This window comes from Salmo salar, chromosome 03 (genome assembly GCF_965601325.2).
Source record: "Salmo salar chromosome 03, fSalSal1, whole genome shotgun sequence".
NCBI lineage: Eukaryota > Metazoa > Chordata > Actinopteri > Salmoniformes > Salmonidae > Salmo > Salmo salar.
The window spans coordinates 76,451,824-76,469,870 of NC_138293.1; the positions used below are offsets into that span (position 1 = coordinate 76,451,824).

The 18,047-nt window shown below is 45.6% G+C and overlaps 2 protein-coding genes and 1 pseudogene across 3 annotated transcripts in view; 1 reads left to right on the top strand and 2 right to left on the bottom strand.

Moving 5' to 3' along the window:
• Positions 1–1,508: 1,508 nt before the first annotated feature.
• LOC106601660 (E3 ubiquitin-protein ligase TRIM35-like) lies at positions 1,509–5,200 on the top strand. Its single transcript, XM_014194010.3, has 6 exons — positions 1,509–2,218; positions 2,968–3,063; positions 3,506–3,736; positions 3,819–3,841; positions 3,930–4,048; positions 4,258–5,200. The coding sequence occupies exons 1-6, from the start codon at positions 1,685–1,687 to the stop codon at positions 4,815–4,817; spliced, it is 1,563 nt and encodes a 520-aa protein (XP_014049485.2). The 5' UTR covers positions 1,509–1,684; the 3' UTR covers positions 4,818–5,200.
• Positions 5,201–5,221: 21 nt separating this feature from the next.
• LOC106597555 (C-signal-like) lies at positions 5,222–8,931 on the bottom strand (annotated as a pseudogene). Its single transcript, XR_014391806.1, has 6 exons — positions 8,760–8,931; positions 6,949–7,003; positions 6,442–6,629; positions 6,137–6,275; positions 5,725–5,858; positions 5,222–5,419 (listed from the first exon to the last, which is right to left on the bottom strand). The product of XR_014391806.1 is annotated as a C-signal-like (transcript).
• A 2,991-nt stretch (positions 8,932–11,922) lies between these two features.
• Positions 11,923–18,047, bottom strand: part of LOC106598152 (potassium channel subfamily T member 2) — an 82,296-nt gene continuing 76,171 nt past the window's right edge. The window contains exons 23-30 of the mRNA XM_045715407.2: positions 17,383–17,517; positions 17,116–17,227; positions 15,570–15,671; positions 15,365–15,448; positions 14,200–14,328; positions 13,668–14,013; positions 13,365–13,449; positions 11,923–13,105 (exon numbers count right to left, since the gene is read on the bottom strand). Of these exons, the coding sequence (XP_045571363.1) occupies positions 12,988–13,105; positions 13,365–13,449; positions 13,668–14,013; positions 14,200–14,328; positions 15,365–15,448; positions 15,570–15,671; positions 17,116–17,227; positions 17,383–17,517 (1,111 nt within the window). The 3' untranslated portion in view covers positions 11,923–12,987. The remainder of the gene's footprint in view (positions 13,106–13,364; positions 13,450–13,667; positions 14,014–14,199; positions 14,329–15,364; positions 15,449–15,569; positions 15,672–17,115; positions 17,228–17,382; positions 17,518–18,047) is intronic.

An 18,047-nucleotide genomic window follows, 5' to 3' on the forward strand; every position in this document is an offset into this window, starting at 1 on the left:
TTGTTTGTACAGATGAACGTGGTACCTTTAGGCATTTGGAAATTGCTCCCAAGGATGAACCGGACTTGTGGAGGTCGACAATTTTTTTTCTGAGGTCTTAGCTGATTTCTTTTGATTTTCCCATGATGTCAAGCAAAGAGGCACTGAGTTTGAAGGTAGGCCTTGAAATACATCCACAGGTACCCCTCCAATTGACTCAAATGATGTCAATTAGCCTATCAGAAGCTTCTAAAGCCATGAAAACATTTCTGGAATTTTCCAAGCTGTTTAAAGGCACAGTCAACTTAGTGTATGTAAACTTCTGACCCACTAAAATAGTGATACAGTGAAATAATCTGTCTGTAAACAATTGTTGGAAAAATTACTTGTGTCATGCACAAAGTAGATGTCCTAACCGACTTGCCAAAACTAAATTTGCTGAGTGGTTGAAAAACTAGTTTTAATGACTCCAACCTAAGTGTATGTAAACTTCCGACTTCAACTGTAATTTTGATGTCTTCACTATTATTCTGCTCACTATTATTACTGCTGCTCCCGAGCGGTCTAAGTCACTGCATCTCAGTGCAAGAGGGCGTCACTATAGTCCCTAGTTTGAATCCAGGCTGTATCTCATCCGGCCGTGATTGGGAGTCCCATAGGGTGGCACACAATTTACCCAGCGTAATTTGGGTTTGGCTGGGGTAGGCCGTCCTTGTAAATAACAATTTGTTCTTAACTGACTTGCCTAGTTAAATAAAGATTGTAGAAAATAGTAAAATAAATAAAAACCCTAGAATGAGTAGGTGTGTCCAAACTTTTGACTGGTACTGTATATATATATATATATATGTAGATTATTTGTTGTTGTTGACCTATCACAAGTGGGGCTCCGCCCCTAATGGATGGGCAGCCACTGCATCTGACTTCATTTCAAAGGTACAAATTCAACATATTTTATACAACGCACTTGGCACACACTGGTTGACTCAACATTGTTTCCATGTAATTTCAATGAAATTACAGTTAATCAACGTGGAATAGACGTTGAATTGACATCTGTGCCTACGTTAAAAACGTGTTACAATGATGACATAATCCTGTGGTTTAAGTTTCACCCTCAAAACAACAGTTTACATTGATTACTTTTTTCAAATCCAATGTATTTTCCACGTAGATTCCACGTCACAATACGCTGACAAATTACGTTGGAACAAAGTTGATTCAACTAGTTTGTGCCCAGTCGGAGGCCTCCTAACCCTACTCCCACCGCAGCACCTGTTGCTCCAGGCTCTACCCAGACATGACACTCCCGCCTCTCGTTTCTCAGAAACAGGCAGACTGACTCTGACTGGGAGGTCAGTTGGGTTAGGCATAATAACTAAGGACTAGTTTCTTAGAATCCTGTTGTGGGCAGGTAGGAGGCCAGGGGACGTGATTTGGCTTTTAAAGACATTTTTCCCTTGGGGGGCGGAGCAGGACCTGTTCTACAAGTCCAGGTCACCCATAGGATGTGATCTCATGTCCCTCATTTACTATGTTGTGTGTCCATAGCTGTCAGTCCAGTGTCTGTTCCTGGATGTGAGATAGAGCTGGCAGAGAGCTTTCCTCAGGAAAGAGTAGATGCTACAGCACTGCTGAATGATATTTCCTCCACTGAAAAGGGAATACACCACAGTAGTCTCTAGCTACAGTGCAGGAGCCAGTCATGGCGCTGCGCCCACGGGCTTCCTCCCAGCCTGGGAAACCTTCGTTCTTACAGAGCCCCAAGGTGGTCATGGCTCTGCGGCCCAGGGCCGTGTCCTCTCACTCGGGCTCCATGCTGGAGGACGAGCTAACCTGCTCTGTGTGCTGCGAGATCTTCAGGGACCCTGTGGTGCTCAAGTGCACCCACAGCTTCTGCCGGGCCTGCCTGCAGCAGTTCTGGAACCAGAAGAAGGCAAGGCGCGAGTGTCCCGTGTGCCGCAGGAAGTGTTCCCTGACGGAGCCCACAGTGAGCCTGGCTCTGAAGAACGTGGCTGATACCTTCTTCAGGGAGCAGAGGAGCCAGGGCGAGGCGGGCGGGGGGCCGGACAGAGGGGGCGTCTCAGTGAAGTCTGAGGCGAAGTGCCCCACACACGGGGAGGTGCTGAAGCTGTTCTGCCAGGACGATGCCGAGGTGCTCTGCTGTGTGTGTCACACGTCTAAGAGGCACCAGGGCCACTGTGTGATCCCACTGGAGGAGGGGGCCCAGGAGCTCAAGGTTAGAATGGCTTGTCTCGTATCATTCAGTTTTGGATGGTTGTGTAACCCTCTCTTTTATGGTGTTGCAAATATTGTATTCTGTCAGATAATCTTTTAATTTCACAGTTTTTATTCAGATATACTACTTTATATTGACCATACTACCTTGAAAATGTATTCTTAATCCAGCTCGTTTTAGCAACAGTATAAAACTTGAAGCTGTACCGTCAGCTATCAAACATAACTATTGTGAAACATGATTGTTATTGATGTGACACATTTCACAACAGTGACATTTCGAAAGGGATCCAGAGCCATTGATACTGTATCTGATAGCTGGATAAATTTAAAAAAAAATAAATACACATTGTAAGGTGATACGTGAATGCTTCCTTACACAGTTACACCGTATGCTAGTGCAATGCACTGGCAGCAATTTTTCAACTAACCCTTACCCGGTGATACTTTCTTAATTCTCGATTCAGAATAAACTTTTCTATTGTAAACGTTTGCGTGCAGTTGCAGATGGTACTCCAGAAACCATAGAATATGGTGTCACCAAAAGAAGTATCACCAAAATATCCTGATTACGGTTAAACAGCAGCCTATGCACGACCTCAGATGAGCTTTAGCTCTGCCGTTGACGTTCGTGTTTACACGGCTAGATTTTCTTGAGCTAAGCTTCCACTTTACCGCTTATACACTTTACAGTGGTATCTCTAAAAACGTTCTCTCTCTCTCCCTCCCCCCCTCCTCTCTCTCCCTCAGGAAGAAATGAAGAAAGAATTGATCCCTCTGAAGAAGTGCCTCCGTGGCCTCTATGAAGCCAAGCAGGAGTGTGATGACACAACTGTGCACATCAAGGTATCAACAAACAGGGCGTCCAAAACCGTGGGACATCAGCAGATCCCAACACAACACTGACTGATGTTTAGCTCACACACTGTTAGTCTGTAAACAGTTGGAGGAATGCCTTTGAAAAAACAAACCCTTGAAAATATGGTCTTATAACTTGTGTACAGTATATCCTCATGTGGACAAAGCAGTCAATATGCTTTGTGCCTGGTGTTTGTGTCTGGTGTTTGACCAAGCAATTTCCCCTTGAGGGATAATAAAGTTATTTTAAATTGATTGAATTTATCACACAAATCAGAAATCAGACATGTCTAGGTTGTAAGAGACTTTGTTGTCAATGGCTTGCCTACCAAAACAACGTTTTGACAAATGTCTGCCATTGTGTGCCACTGTTCTAGAGTTATATATAAGATTGTATCCCTCCTATGACCCGTTTCTCCTGTTTGTCCAGAGCCAGACCCAGCAGACAGAGAATCACATCAGAGAGGAGTTTGAGCAGCTCAGGCAGTTCCTTCAGAATGAGGAGGAAGCCAGGATAGCTATCCTACAGGAGGAAGATGAGCAGAAGAGACATCTGGTGAGGAAGAAGACAGAGGGCATCACGGCAGACATCCTCACCCTCTCTCATGCCATCATCGCTATTGATAATGAAATAGCCTCCAGTGATGCTCTTTTCCTCCAGGTAAGAAGAATAGGAACTTGTATAAACCAGCAGTATTGACAGTACAAACAGTTACAAAACATTTGTTTTGTTACCTTTTCAGAACTACAGAAACACAAAGAAGAGGTAAGTGTTCTGACTTGAGTACCTAATACCTTTATAATGTAATGTACCAAACTCCAACTAGAACTAACTGTCTGTTATATTGTTGCAGAGCTGTGATACCTCAGAAGGGTCCAGAGGAGATCTCAGGTGCTTTGATCAACGTGGCAAAACATGTCAGCTCCCTCAAGTACAAGGTCTGGGAGAAGATGGTGGGGCTGGTGGAGTACAGTATGTATAGCAAGACTACAGTAGTCTGTTTATGCTCCAGTCTTTGGCTTGTTTGGTATCTAGCTAGCTATAACTGTATTAACTAATGTTCTAGTGAACTTCTACTAACTCGTATAGATGTACGATAATTCATTTATTACTAAATCCACAACTTGTAAATATTTTCTAAAACTGTTTCCATCACTAAAGCCCTTTTCTCCATCTCCCAGCTCCTGTGACTCTGGATCCTAACACGGCCTACTCCTGGCTCTCTCTGAACAAGGACCTGACCAGTGTGACCAACAGTGGTCATGTGCAGGTGCTCCCAGACAACCCAGAGCGTTTTGACCACTTCGTGTTCGTCCTGGGCTCTGAGGGCTTCACCACCGGCTGCCACGCCTGGGAGGTAGAGGTGGGGGACAAGGACGACTGGATGCTGGGTGTGGCCAAGGAGTCCATCAACAGGAAGGGCCGGATCTCAGGCTGCCCTGAGGGCGGCTTGTGGATGATCTCCCACTGCGAGGGTGAGTATATGGCCATGACCCGGCCACGCACCCTTCTCAAACTGACAGGGGGGCTGAAGAGGGTCAGGGTGCAGCTGGACTACGACTCTGGGGAGGTGACCTTCTCCAACCCTGTTAACATGACGTCCATCTACACCTTCAATGATATCTTCACTGAGAGGATGTTCCCCTTCTTCTGCCCTGGGGCCAACATCAACGGAAACAACCCCGGCCCGCTGAAGATCTGCCCGGTCAAAGTGGCTGTGTGGAACAGCGCCACCTGGTGATGAGGAGGGGTTCTGACAGCACCATTCAAAGAGAGTGGTAGCTGTACATCCAAGGCACATATCCAGCCTCCAGACACATAGGTAATGGCATAGTGAAATGTTTGGCACGGTGTGTGTGGAAAACATTTTGTAAGATCTTTAAGAGATTTTTTTGATTACCTTTTTGACTTTATCGATAGAAGAAATTAGATACTGATTATTACCGAAAGACTCCATTTGACATTGGCTTTTTTGCCATGTTATGGAACGTGTAGTAAAGAGCATGTGTGAGATGAATGAAGATATACGATTCGATACGACACAATGAATATTACAATTCCTGTATATAAAAGCCCCAAAATGTTATTTTTTTTCTCAATTGAATAAACTTTGGGGGGATACCACTTGATTGTACTCATGTTTATTTGATGCATATTTATAGAAGGTTTATAGAATGATTATAAATGATTGTGTTCAGAGTTCTCCAGTATTCAGTACAATCCAGTGAGTTTACCAAGGCATGACTTTGCCCTCATGGTCCAGGAAGGCCCCAGTCTGTTTCTCAGTAAGGAGTCCATCATGCACAGCAGTCCTTCCACACTCTCTGGAGCATCGATCGCCCCCTGGTGGTCATAGTAAACACATACATGGTCGGCCTTTGTGGCAGTAGTGGTATTAGACTTTATTGGGCCATGACTAATCAAAACCTTTCAAATGTTGTCTTGACCCCTCCAGATAATCAAAACAGAACATCAGACTAAAGCCCAGTTTTAGGCTTATGCCACGACCCACTATTGGGTTCTGACTCCTGCTCCTGATGGACTATTGGGACAACACTGCTCTAAGATGCTTAAACATAGTTCATTACATCCTTTCCCACCCCTGAGGTCAATGTGGTCAATAGAAGCACCCTGCCAGTCAGACTCACCCCTTCTCCATCCATGTCAATGCGGACCCAGCCCGGGTGCAGGACCACAAACAGGATCTCATCCTTCCTGAACTCCTCTGTAGCGCAGAGCGTCAGCATGTTCAGACCAGCCTGAGAGGAGAGGAAAGGAGGAGCAGGAAGAGAGAAGGGAGGGAGGCTGTTAAAGAGGAGAGGATACAGGACAATAGATTGGATGTAGAACCATGACTACGGAATGAATGAAAAGGTTTCAAACTCATCACACATGACATGTATTCCATTCCAGCCATTACAAAGAGCCCGTCCGCCGATTTAAATTGACACCAGCCTCCACTGACATGGCTGGGCTAACCTGACAGGGAATATAATGTGATGGGAGAGGATGTGTTATAATAGGCAAGGTAACAGAGGTCTGTTTACTTTGCTGATGCCATAGGGAAGAAAGAATACATCTCCTTGATGGTTGCCATGGAGCCCACCGTGCTGGAAATGCTGAACACAGCTGGCTTACTACAGGACATTCCTGGTTTCCCACTGGCTGTGGCTGCTGCCTGCAGATAGGGCAGAAACTCCTAATGAGGACCACAGGGACAGAGAGGGAGACAGAGAAAACAAAAATGATGAATCATTCTTCAGTATTCTACACCTTTTGTTTGTAGACCTTAGGAAAAACAAATACATTTTCAATGTCCTCTAAAATGTATTTGTATGTGTGTTTTTCTGGCTCTCTGCTCTCACCTTAGTGACGTCCATGGGGCCCATGATGTTGGTGTTGAATGCAGCTTGCATTTTCTGGGTACTTGTGGTCTGCATGGTGCCGTGAGTCAGCATCCCCGTGTTGTTTACCAGCAGGTTGAGCCCAGCCTTCCCCACTAGACTGCCCACCTGCTTGGCTGACTCCTTAATGCTGCAGGGGTCTGTGGCGTCTGACAGACACAGAGGAGAAAAAGTCAGTCAGTCAACCGCTAGACTAAACCCAGATCTGTTTGTGCTGTCTTGCCACCCCTAACTGTAATTATCCTTCAAGCACAAACAGATCTGGGGCTAGTCAACCCCAGTATCCAGTCTAACATCCCAGCTGGCCAGCTCAGAGTAACCTGGCACTCTGCCATGTGATTCATACAGTACAGGCAATACAAGTGCATGCTGTGACTGGTGAGATTGACAACAGTGCCATTAATAGGCTCAATAGTCCTAGTGCTAGAGCGTGAAGAAACAAAAGAATGGAACAGAGCGAGTACTCACCAAGACGGATGACAGTGATGACATTCGGGTGCTTCTTTGCCAGGTCTCGCAGACCCTTAAACACAAAGGACACATTGTTGGTTAGACACAGAAAATACATCTCCAGGAAGGCTTTATTTTCTATCTTTGCTCAGTAGAGTTTTCCTTATTCAGTAGAGTTTGCCTTCAAGCAGAGCCATGTATTTAGAGAGTTGGGCCATTGAGGATTTACATGACACTATTTCAACATTCTAAGGCAGCCATGTGAGCGCCCTATTAACATTATATGGGGAATATTTAATAATCACCATTGCACTGCACACTGCCTATCCCATCTGGACAAGAGGAATACCTACCTAAGAATGCCGTTCATTGACTATAGCTCAGCCTTCAATACCATAGTACCCTCCAAGCTCATCATTAAGCTCGGGGCCCTGGTCTGAACCCCGCCCTGTGCCACTGCGTCCTGGACTTCCTGACGGGCCGCCCCCCAGGTGGGGAAGATAGGAAACAACATCTCCACTTCGCTGATCTTCAACACTGGGGCCCCACAAGGGTGCGTGCTCAGCTCCCTCCTGTACTCCCTGTTCACCCATTACTGCGTGGCCAATCACGCCTCCAACTCAATCATCAAGTTTGCAGACCACACAACAGTAGTAGGTCTGATTACCAACATGGAGGAGGTGAGGGCCCTGGCGGAGTGGTGTCAGGAAAATAATCTCTCCCTCAACGTCAACAAAATGAAGGAGCTGATCGTGAACTTCAGGAAACAGCAGAGGGAGCACGCCCCTATCCACATCGACGAGACCGCAGTGGAGAAGGTGGAAAGCTTCAAGTTCCTCACCGTACACATCACTGACAATCTGAAATGGTCCACCCACACAGACAGTGTGGTGAAGAAAGCGCAACAGAACCTCTTCAACCTCAGGAGGCTGAAGAAATTAATCTTGGCCCCTAAGACCCTCACAAACTTTTAAAGATGCATAATTGTCGGGCTGTATCACCGCCTGGTACGGGAACTGCACCGCCCGCAACCGCAGGGCTCTCCAGAGGGTGGTGCGGTCTGCCCAACGCATCACTGGGGGCACACTGCCTGCCCTCCAGGACACCTACAGCACTCGATGTCACAGGAAGGCCAAAAAGATCATCAAGGACATCAACCACCTGAGCAATGGCCTGTTCACCCCGCTATCATCCAGAAGGCGAGGTCAGTACAGGTGCATCAAAGCTGGGACCAAGAGACTGAAAAACAGCTTCTATCTCAAGGCCATCAGACTGTTAAACAGCCATCACTAACCGGCTACCACCTGATTACTCCACCCTGCACCTTAGAGGCTGCTGCCCTATATACATAGACATGGAATCACTGGTCACTTTAATAATGGAACACTAGTCGCTTTAATAATGTTTACATACTGCTTTACTTATCTCATATATATACTGTATTCTATTCTACTGTATATTAGTCAATGCCACTATGACATTGCTCATCCTGATATTTATATATTTCTTAATTCCATTCTTTTACTTTTAGATTTGTGTGTATTGTTGTGAATTGTTAGATACTACTGCACTGTTGGAGCTTGAAACACAAGCATTTTGCTACGCCCACAATAACATCTGCTAAATATACTGTATGCATGTGACCAATAACATTTGATTTGATTTGATTTAAATAAGGCTATGTAACTGAATGTCTAGAATTAAAACAAAATATAACATTCTAAAATTTGACCCAACTTTCTAAATACATGGCTCTGCCCTCAAGGACATAGATGCCCTAAGAACAACATGGAATAAGGAACACTCCAATCTCCTCTCTCTGCTCTCACCTCAGCTCTGAGCCCGTCTAGGTCTCGGCAGCAGGCTAATAACTGGCGGACCGGCCAGGGAGACTCCACCATCTGTTTAACCATCTCCAAACCCAGGCCTCGGTTGGCCCCCGTGATCAGGATGCTGCATGCTTTAGCTGCCATTTCTTCTCGTTTCAGTCTCTGCCTCGACCTGGAGTGTGTGACTGTTCGGGGCTCTCCTTCTCACCCCATTTATAACGTCAATTATTTTCATTGACTGTTTATTCTGTAGCCTCACCACACCCAGTGAGGTAGTATGCTGAGTTGTGTGTGTGTGTGTGTGTGTGTGTGTGTGTGTGTGTGTGTGTGTGTGTGTGTGTGTGTGTGTGTGTGTGTGTGTGTGTGTGTGTGTGTGTGTGTGTGTGTGTGTGTGTGTGTGTGTGTGTGTGTGTGTGTGTGTGTGTGTGTGTGTGTGTGTGCGTGCCATTGGCAGAAGGGGTTGTGTATGGGAAATTAAGGACGTTAATATGGTGGTTGCAAATGAAATAGAACCCACCGGGCACTCACTGGTTGAATCAACATTCTTTCCACGTCATTTCAATGAAATGACATTGAACCAATGTGAAATAGACGTTGAATTGAGTCTGTGCCCAGTGGGAAGTTACATAATGTAAACTGTGATGAGAGCTAAGCCAACAGTAGGCATGGGGACGCAGCCTGGACTGCAGCTAAAAGCTGTGTGTCCATTGAACAATGGAAGATGAATGAGGTAATGTAAACAACTCAGCTTTGGGAGCAGAAGGTAGATCAGATTCAGAGAGCTGATGAGAGGACGCTTCCCACGGCCTGGACAAACCGGCTCCTAAGAGGCGTTACTACAGACCCTTGTTCGATCCCGGGCTGTATCACAACCGGCCGTGATTGGGAGTTCCATAGGGCAGTGCACAATTGGCCCAGCGTCGTCCAGGTTAGGGAAGGGTTTGGCCGGAGTAGGCCGTCATTGTAAATAAGAATGTATTCTTAACTGACTTGCCTAGTTAAATAAAGGTTAAATAAAAAGAAGTGGAAAGCACTTGGACCAGCACTGTGGTTCTTAGAGGGAGGTAAATGACTCATAATGACGCTGCTCACGGGAGGTGATATGGCTGATTTCCCTCTCAGTTACACCCTTAATCATCCTACTACTGCCACACTCACAATGACAGGGATTTACTGTGTCAGAGGGTAGTTTGTGTTTCCTTGCAGGAGTAATCTAATCTAATGAGTCATTCATAACGACTGTATGTTTGTTTGTGAGTGTGTGAGTAGGTTTGAGTATAATAATAGAGGCAGTGTGTTTCTGTGAGAGTAGGACAGAATGTGAACCAGTGTGATAAATGGAAAGTGAAGGAACCCTGATTTTCTATGGGATTAAGGTCTGGAGACTGGCTAGGCCACTCCAGGACCTTAATGTGCTTCTTCTTGAGCCACTCCTTTGTTGCCTTGGCCGTGTGTTTTGGGTCATTGTCATGCTGGAATACCCATCCACGACCCATTTTCAATGCCCTGGCTGTGGGAAGGAGGTTCTCACCCAAGATTTGACGGTACATGGCCCCGTCCATTGTCCTTTTGATGCGGTGAAGTTGTCCTGTCCCCTTAGCAGAAAAACACCCCCAAAGCATAATGTTTCCACCTACATGTTTGACGGTGGGGATGGTGTTCTTGGGGTCATAGGCAGCATTCCTCCTCCTCCAAACACGGCGAGTTGAGTTGATGCCAAAGAGCTCCATTTTGGTCTCATCTGACCACAACACTTTCACCCAGTTGTCCTCTGAATCATTCAGATGTTCATTGGCAAACTTCAGACGGGCATGTATATGTGCTTTCTTGAGCAGGGGGACCTTGCGGGCGCTGCAGGATTTCAGTCCTTCATGGCGTAGTGTGTTACCAATTGTTTTCTTGGTGACTATGGTCCCAGCTGCCTTGAAATCATTGACAAGATCCTCCCGTGTAGTTCTGGGCTGATTCCTCACCGTTCTCATGATCATTGCAACTCCACGAGGTGAGATCTTGCATGGAGCCACAGGCCGAGGCAGATTGACAGTTCTTTTGTGTTTCTTCCATTTGCGAATAATCGCACCAACTGTTGTCACCTTCTCACCACGCTGCTTGGCAATGGTCTTGTAGCCCATCCCAGCCTTGTGTAGGTCTACAATCTTGTCCCTGACATCCTTGGAGAGCTCTTTGGTCTTGGCCATGGTGGAGAGTTTGGAATCTGATTGATTGATTGCTTCTGTGGACAGGTGTCTTTTATACAGGTAACAAGCTGAGATTAGGAGCACTCCCTTTAAGAGTGTGCTCCTAATCTCAGCTCGTTACCTGTATAAAAGACACCTGGGAGCCAGAAATCTTTCTGATTGAGAGGGGGTCAAATACTTATTTCCCTCATTAAAATGCAAATCAATTTATAACATTTTTGACATGCGTTTTTCTGGATTTTTTTGTTGTTATTCTGTCTCTCACTGTTCAAATAAACCTACCATTAAAATTATAGACTGATCATTTCTTTGTCAGTGGGCAAACATACAAAATCAGCAGGGGATCAAATACTTTTTTCCCTGACTGTATGTGGCCAATATACCACGGCTAAGGGCTGTTCTTACGCACGACACAAAGTGGAGTGCCTTGACACAGCCCTTAGCCATGGTATATTGGCCACATACCACAAACCCCCGAGGTGCCTTATTGCTATTATAAACTGGTTACTAACGTAATTAGAGCAGTAGAAATAAATGTTTTGTCATATCCGTGGTATACGGTCTGATATACCATGGCTGTCAGCCAATCAGCATTCAGGGCCCGAGCCACCCAGTTTATAATTATATATATGTTCTGTATGTTTATAAAACACATAGGGCCGTATTCAATCTGTATCGCTGAAGTTCAGCATTACAGCATGGTTAAAATGTAAAGGCAATGTTCCCTCGTTATCGGAGACTGCATTAAGACCATTAGGGGATTCATAAGGATAGGAAAACACCTCAATAAAATGCATAACCTTCAGAGCTGACTGGCACCAATACAAACATATGATCGCAGCAAGCGATAACTGGGGGAACAAGATACACAGGCACGGCAGCCAAGCTTGGCTACAGTGTGAGAGTATAATGACAGCTTTGAAAATGAATTGGAAATCAAACTGAGCCATTGAAAGAGTAGATGTATAGCAACTTTAATATATACATATTTCCATATCTGTTGAAACAGCACTGAATGTGCAGGGATGCTGAGCAGCATTCTCACCACACGGTGGCGCCACCATCTCTGCTAAACCTCTGCTGGGTTTTAGACAAAGATTCACGGCTTTCAAGTCCTTGCTCTCCACATGCATGACTCTCCAACATGCATGACAATAATAGAATAGCGAGCTGGTTGAGGAGATGGGGGAAGGGTAAACACTAACTAAATATCTAACTAACTAACTAACTAACTAACTAACTGAGACAGAAAGGCTGGCCTTGGCCACAGAACTATCCATAAAGTTACATGAATCAGTAAACGAATATTAGCTTTGTTCAAGAGATACTCATCGACTGGGTCACTCCTTCAAAGCTTTTCCCTTTCTTTCTGAAGACAGTAAATGGTGTTATAGATTATCCAGCATTAGTGTATGCCTGCTAGCTCTCTAATTGTGGAAATTGACAGGTGATCACTGCTCTTTGGCTTCCTCTGCTGCTGGTGAGCTAAAAGATGAACGTGGGAACTGACTGAGAGTTAAAGTAACAGTACGATCAGATAAAAAGGTACAAAAAATATTTATGAAACCCTAGATCAGCATACTGTTGGCTCGGCTACAATCACCTCGACATACACAACCACATAGAGACAGAAAAATAACGGTCATTTGGAAATGTGATCCTTTGGCTGTCCAGATATAAATGGCAGTGTCTGGCTCATAACACACATACAGTACATGCACATACATAAATACAAATACAAGTTCATTGAATGCACTTCTGTGTCCCCAGCTCTCCACTTCAAAAATGAAACGGTGCATAAATTAAACAAATCAGCTTGTAGAAAAGGTCCATGCACTTGAGAGTTTTCGGATACAAAACTAAGTGACAGCTGTGACTGTCTGTTCAGAGTAGATGTGTCCTTCCCTATAGTATATCTCTCCCCTCCTCTCTCTCTCTTTCTCTGTTTCTCTCTTTCTCTCTCTGTCTCTCTTTCTCTCTCTCGTTTCTCTCTCCACTCCCACTATGCTGCTGAGTTCTGTTGTCTACGCTCACAAATGGGTGCTGTTCTGTGTGTCGAATCTGTGGCCCTCGGAGCGGCTGTTGCTGACCTTCCTACTGCCCCCCTGGTTAGGCAACAGAGACAGAGGGTCTGGTCTGATCAAGTACCTGGACATGGGACACACACACCAACACACTTAGATGAATAATACATTTAACAAATGCTCATACATTCTTATAACAAGTTATAAACCATTATACCTACAGGCTTTTTTATGAAGGGTTACCCACTTAACTTTAGTGATTTCTTCCTGAGTGAATGTGCAAGACTTAATTTAAGTTGGACTAGTATATTGAGGGAAAATGTGTGAAATTGCCTTCTGATGATGTGTGATTTGACTGAGCCATCAGGATATTGTGTACTCACACCACATCGTGCAGCTCCAGCCTGGTGTCAGGAGAGGGGTTGATGAGGATGTAAGACAACCTGTTGCCCTGGTCCGTCATCCCATCTGACACAGGAAGTACACACCACAAGACAGGAAATAAACATGACATGTCACAGGAACTCAAATGATACCAATTAAGTTGTTCCTTAGTAATATTGATTAAAAAAATAGTGGAGGAAAACACAAAGCTATGAGCAAACGGTTCTATTCCATTAGGCAGGCACAGTGCAGTGCTACATGACCACACATCCACCCCTCAGAACATATCCAACAGTACTCACTGAATCCGGTGGCTGAGAGGCCCAGGTGTTTCATGCGCGTGCGGACCAGAGCGTTGAGCTCCTGTCTCTCAGAGCGTCTGAACAGGGTCAGTCTCTGCTGGCTGATCCTCTCCGCAGCGCTTCCTGTGGCCCCCTTCGACCCGCTGGGCCCCCGACCCCCCTTCCTGCTCAGCCTTCTGGCCCACTGCATGCTCTTCCGCCGGAGGAGGGGGTGGTCCGAGGAGTGGGAGGAAGAGGAGGGGGGTTCGGAAGAGGTGGAGTTGCGGTGGGGACCCCTCCGGGACAGCAGGGGCTCTCTGGGCTCTCTGGTGTCCTCATAGTCCTCCACTGTGATGGACACCTGGGACTGAGAGAGAGAGACACACACAGCTCAGACCAATATCAAGCAGCAGCTGTTAATATTGTGAGTTGTTATTGAGTGAGGTGAGTTTTTATTCTGGGTGTTGATGTTTTATCACTAAAACATCATGATGATGTACAGCTTGGTGTCATTGACTCCTGTAAATGATGATCTTTCTGTCCAGACAGGTACCTCAGAGACGGGTAACTTTTGGGCTTCAGTGCGGTAGATGCCGATGGGGATGTCACCAGTGGAGGAGCACAGTTTCTGGTAGAGTCGACCATAGGTGCGGATCCACAGGTCATCCTCAGTGATCTTCATCTATGAGAACCCAAACACCCCACCTTCATCATCCTCAGTACCAGGCAGCTACATTAATACCCCTTCAACCTCAGTACCTGGCATCTACACTAATGTTCCTTCAACCTCAGTACCAGGCAGCTACACTAATGTTCCTTCAACCTCAGTACCAGGCAGCCACACTAACGTCCCTTCAACCTCAGTACCAGGCATCTACACTAATGTTCCTTCAACCTCAGTACCAGGCAGATACACTAATGTTCCTTCAACCTCAGTACCAGGCAGCTACACTGATGTCCCTTCAACCTCAGTACCAGGCAGCTACACTGATGTCCCTTCAACCTCAGTACCAGGCAGCTACACTAATGTCCCTTCAACCTCAGTACCAGGCAGCTACACTGATGTCCCTTCAACCTCAGTACCAGGCAGATACACTAATGTTCCTTCAACCTCAGTACCAGGCAGCTACACTGATGTCCCTTCAACCTCAGTACCAGGCAGCTACACTGATGTCCCTTCAACCTCAGTACCAGGCAGATACACTGATGTCCCTTCAACCTCAGTACCAGGCAGATACACTGATGTCCCTTCAACCTCAGTACCAGGCAGCTACACTGATGTCCCTTCAACCTCAGTACCAGGCAGATACACTGATGTCTCTTCAACCTCAGTACCAGGCAGATACACTGATGTCCCTTCAACCTCAGTACCAGGCAGATACACTGATGTCTCTTCAACCTCAGTACCAGGCAGATACACTGATGTCCCTTCAACCTCAGTACCAGGCAGATACACTGATGTCCCTTCAACCTCAGTACCAGGGAGCTACACTGATGTCCCTTCAACCTCAGTACCAGGCAGCTACACTAATGTTCCTTCAACCTCAGTACCAGGCAGCTACACTGATGTCCCTTCAACCTCAGTACCAGGGAGCTACACTGATGTCCCTTCAACCTCAGTACCAGGCAGCTATATACTATACATTATATTGTTGATCATCACATTTCATAGCTTTCTGATGATAACTATTGAGGACATGAGTAGATGAGTTACTCACAGCACAGAGAAAGCCTGAGCCAGGCATGGAGTCTAGTCCCAGCAACAGTCTGGTGATGGAAATCATGTAGTCCTTCACAAAGGACTGGTGGGAACACACAACAAACAACAGAGGGTCATTGAGCAATAAAGGGGCAATACAAATATTGTAGACTGAGTTTTGAAATATGGAGCGTTGCTGTGCTGGTGTGAGAATTCAGACTAACCTGATACAGTAGAGTATCCAGCATGCTGACACTGAACACCTTCCCAGCAGCGAAGGGTAGACGAAACATGAAGACCAGGTTGGAGCCCCTCTCTCTCTCTTTCTATCAGATCACCATACACAGGAATAAGAAAACAGGGAGAGAGAGAGACAGGGAGAGAGAGAAACAGGAGAGAGAGGGAGAGAGACAGGGAGACAGAGAGACAGAAACAGGGCGAGAGAGCGACGGAGAGAGGGAGACGGAGAGAGAAAGACAGGGAGATTGTGACAGGGAGAGAGAAAGACGGAGAGACAGGGAGCGAGACAGGGAGAGAGAAACAGGGAGAGTGAGAGACAGGGAGAGAGACAGACAGGGAGAGAGAGAGAAAAGAGCCATTAAATTCTACAACCACCTAAAAGGAAGCGATTCCCAAACCATCCATATCAAAACCATCACCTAAAGAGTGATGAACCTGGAGAAGAGTCCCCTAAGCAAGCTGGTCATGAGGCTCTGTTCACAAACACAAAGACACTCCACATAGTCCCAGGACAGCAACACAATTAGACCCAACCAAATCATGAGAAAACAAAAAGATAATTACTTGACACATTGGAAAGAATTAACAAAAAAAAAATGCGCAAACTAGAATGCTATTTGGCTCTAAACAGAGAGTACACAGTGGCAGAATACCTGACCATTCTGACTGACCCAAACTTAAGGAAAACTTAGACTATGTACAGACTCAGTGAGCATAGCCTTGCTATTGAGAAAGGTCGCTGTAGGCAGACCTGGCTCTCAAGAGAAGACAGGCTATGTGCACACTGCCCACAAAATGAGGAGGAAACTGAGCTGCTCTTCATAACCTTCTGCCAAATGTATATTAGAGAAACATATTTCCCTCAGATTACACAGATCCACAAAGAATTCCAAAACAAACCCAATTTTGATAAACTCCCATATCTACTGGGCGAAATACCACAGTGTGTCATTACAGCAGCAAGATTTGTGACCAGTTGCCACAAGAAAAGGGTAACTAGTGAAGAACAAACAACATTGTAAATACAACCCATGTTTATGTTTATATATTTTCCCTTTTGTACTTTAACTATTTGCACATCATTACAACACTGTATATAGACATAATATGACTTGAAATTATTTGAAATGTCTTTATTCTTTTGGAACTTCTGTGAGTGTAATGTTTACTGTACATTTATATTGTTTATTTCGCTTTTGTTTATTATCTACATCACTTGCTTTGGCAATGTTAACATATGTTTCCCATGCCAATAAAGCCCTTAAATTGAAATTGAATTGAATTGACAGGGAGAGACAGAGACAGGGAGAGAGAGAGAGAGACAAAGAGAGAGAGAGACAGGAAGAGAGAGAGACAGGAAGAGAGAGATAGGAAGAAAGAGAGAGAGACAGGAAGAGAGAGACAGCGAAATGGAAAAGCATTACAGTAATGAAGTACCACTTCCTTTTGACATTCCCACATGACCCATCATTAGATGATCTGACTAGGACGGTCCGACTCACCACAGAGAGTACCATAATACAATGTTACCTTCTCCAGCTTGGAGAGAGCCAGGGAGTAGTGGTCTTTGACTTTGAACTGCATGAAGCGCATGTTGGCCGGGTGGGTGAGCTCAGTGATGATACTGAGGGCTGGGAACAGTCTGGGAGGACAGAGGAAAGAGACACATTCAAATTCTTAGACATAGAATGCTTGCTGAATGCAGATATCTATGAATGCACACAAACAACTGTTGGATTCTGCAGGATGGTATGGTGTGATGGATGTATAATGGTTGTGTATGGCTGAGCAGCCCACCTAAAGAGGGTCTGGACGTTGACTATGGTCTTGGCGTCGGCCATGTAGTCCTCCTCAGCGATCATGGAGCTCTCCTTGTCAACCACCACCATGGTGTCAGCAAACGTCACCCCACAACGCAGCAGACTGTCCAGGCTGGAAGGAGAAAGAGGGAGGGAGGGAGGGAGGGAGGGAGGGAGAGAGAGGGAGGGGGAAAGAGAAAGGGGCTTGGGATTATAGAACTTATGTCTTGAGACAGAAAGATTGGAACAGAACTGACACTGTCCATATACAGAGAAATAGCAGTGAGCAGAGAGCAGGAATGACAAACTGATTGTCACAGGGGTTGTGAAATGGAGACCAAGACGCAGCGTGGATAGTGCTCATTTTCAATACTTTAATGAAGACACTTGACAAAATAACAACACGACCAACACAGTCCCGTCAGGTACGCTTAGACTAAACGGAAAACAACTACCCACAACCCCAAAGGAAAAACAGGCTGCCTAAGTATGGCTTCCAATCAGAGACAACGAAAGACACCTGCCTCTGATTGGAAACCATACCCGGCCGAACATGAAAACCAACACATAGAAATAGATAACTAGAACAAACCCACATAGAAACAGAAAACCCCAAAATACATACAAAACAAACCCCCCTGCCACGCCCTGACCATTCTACTA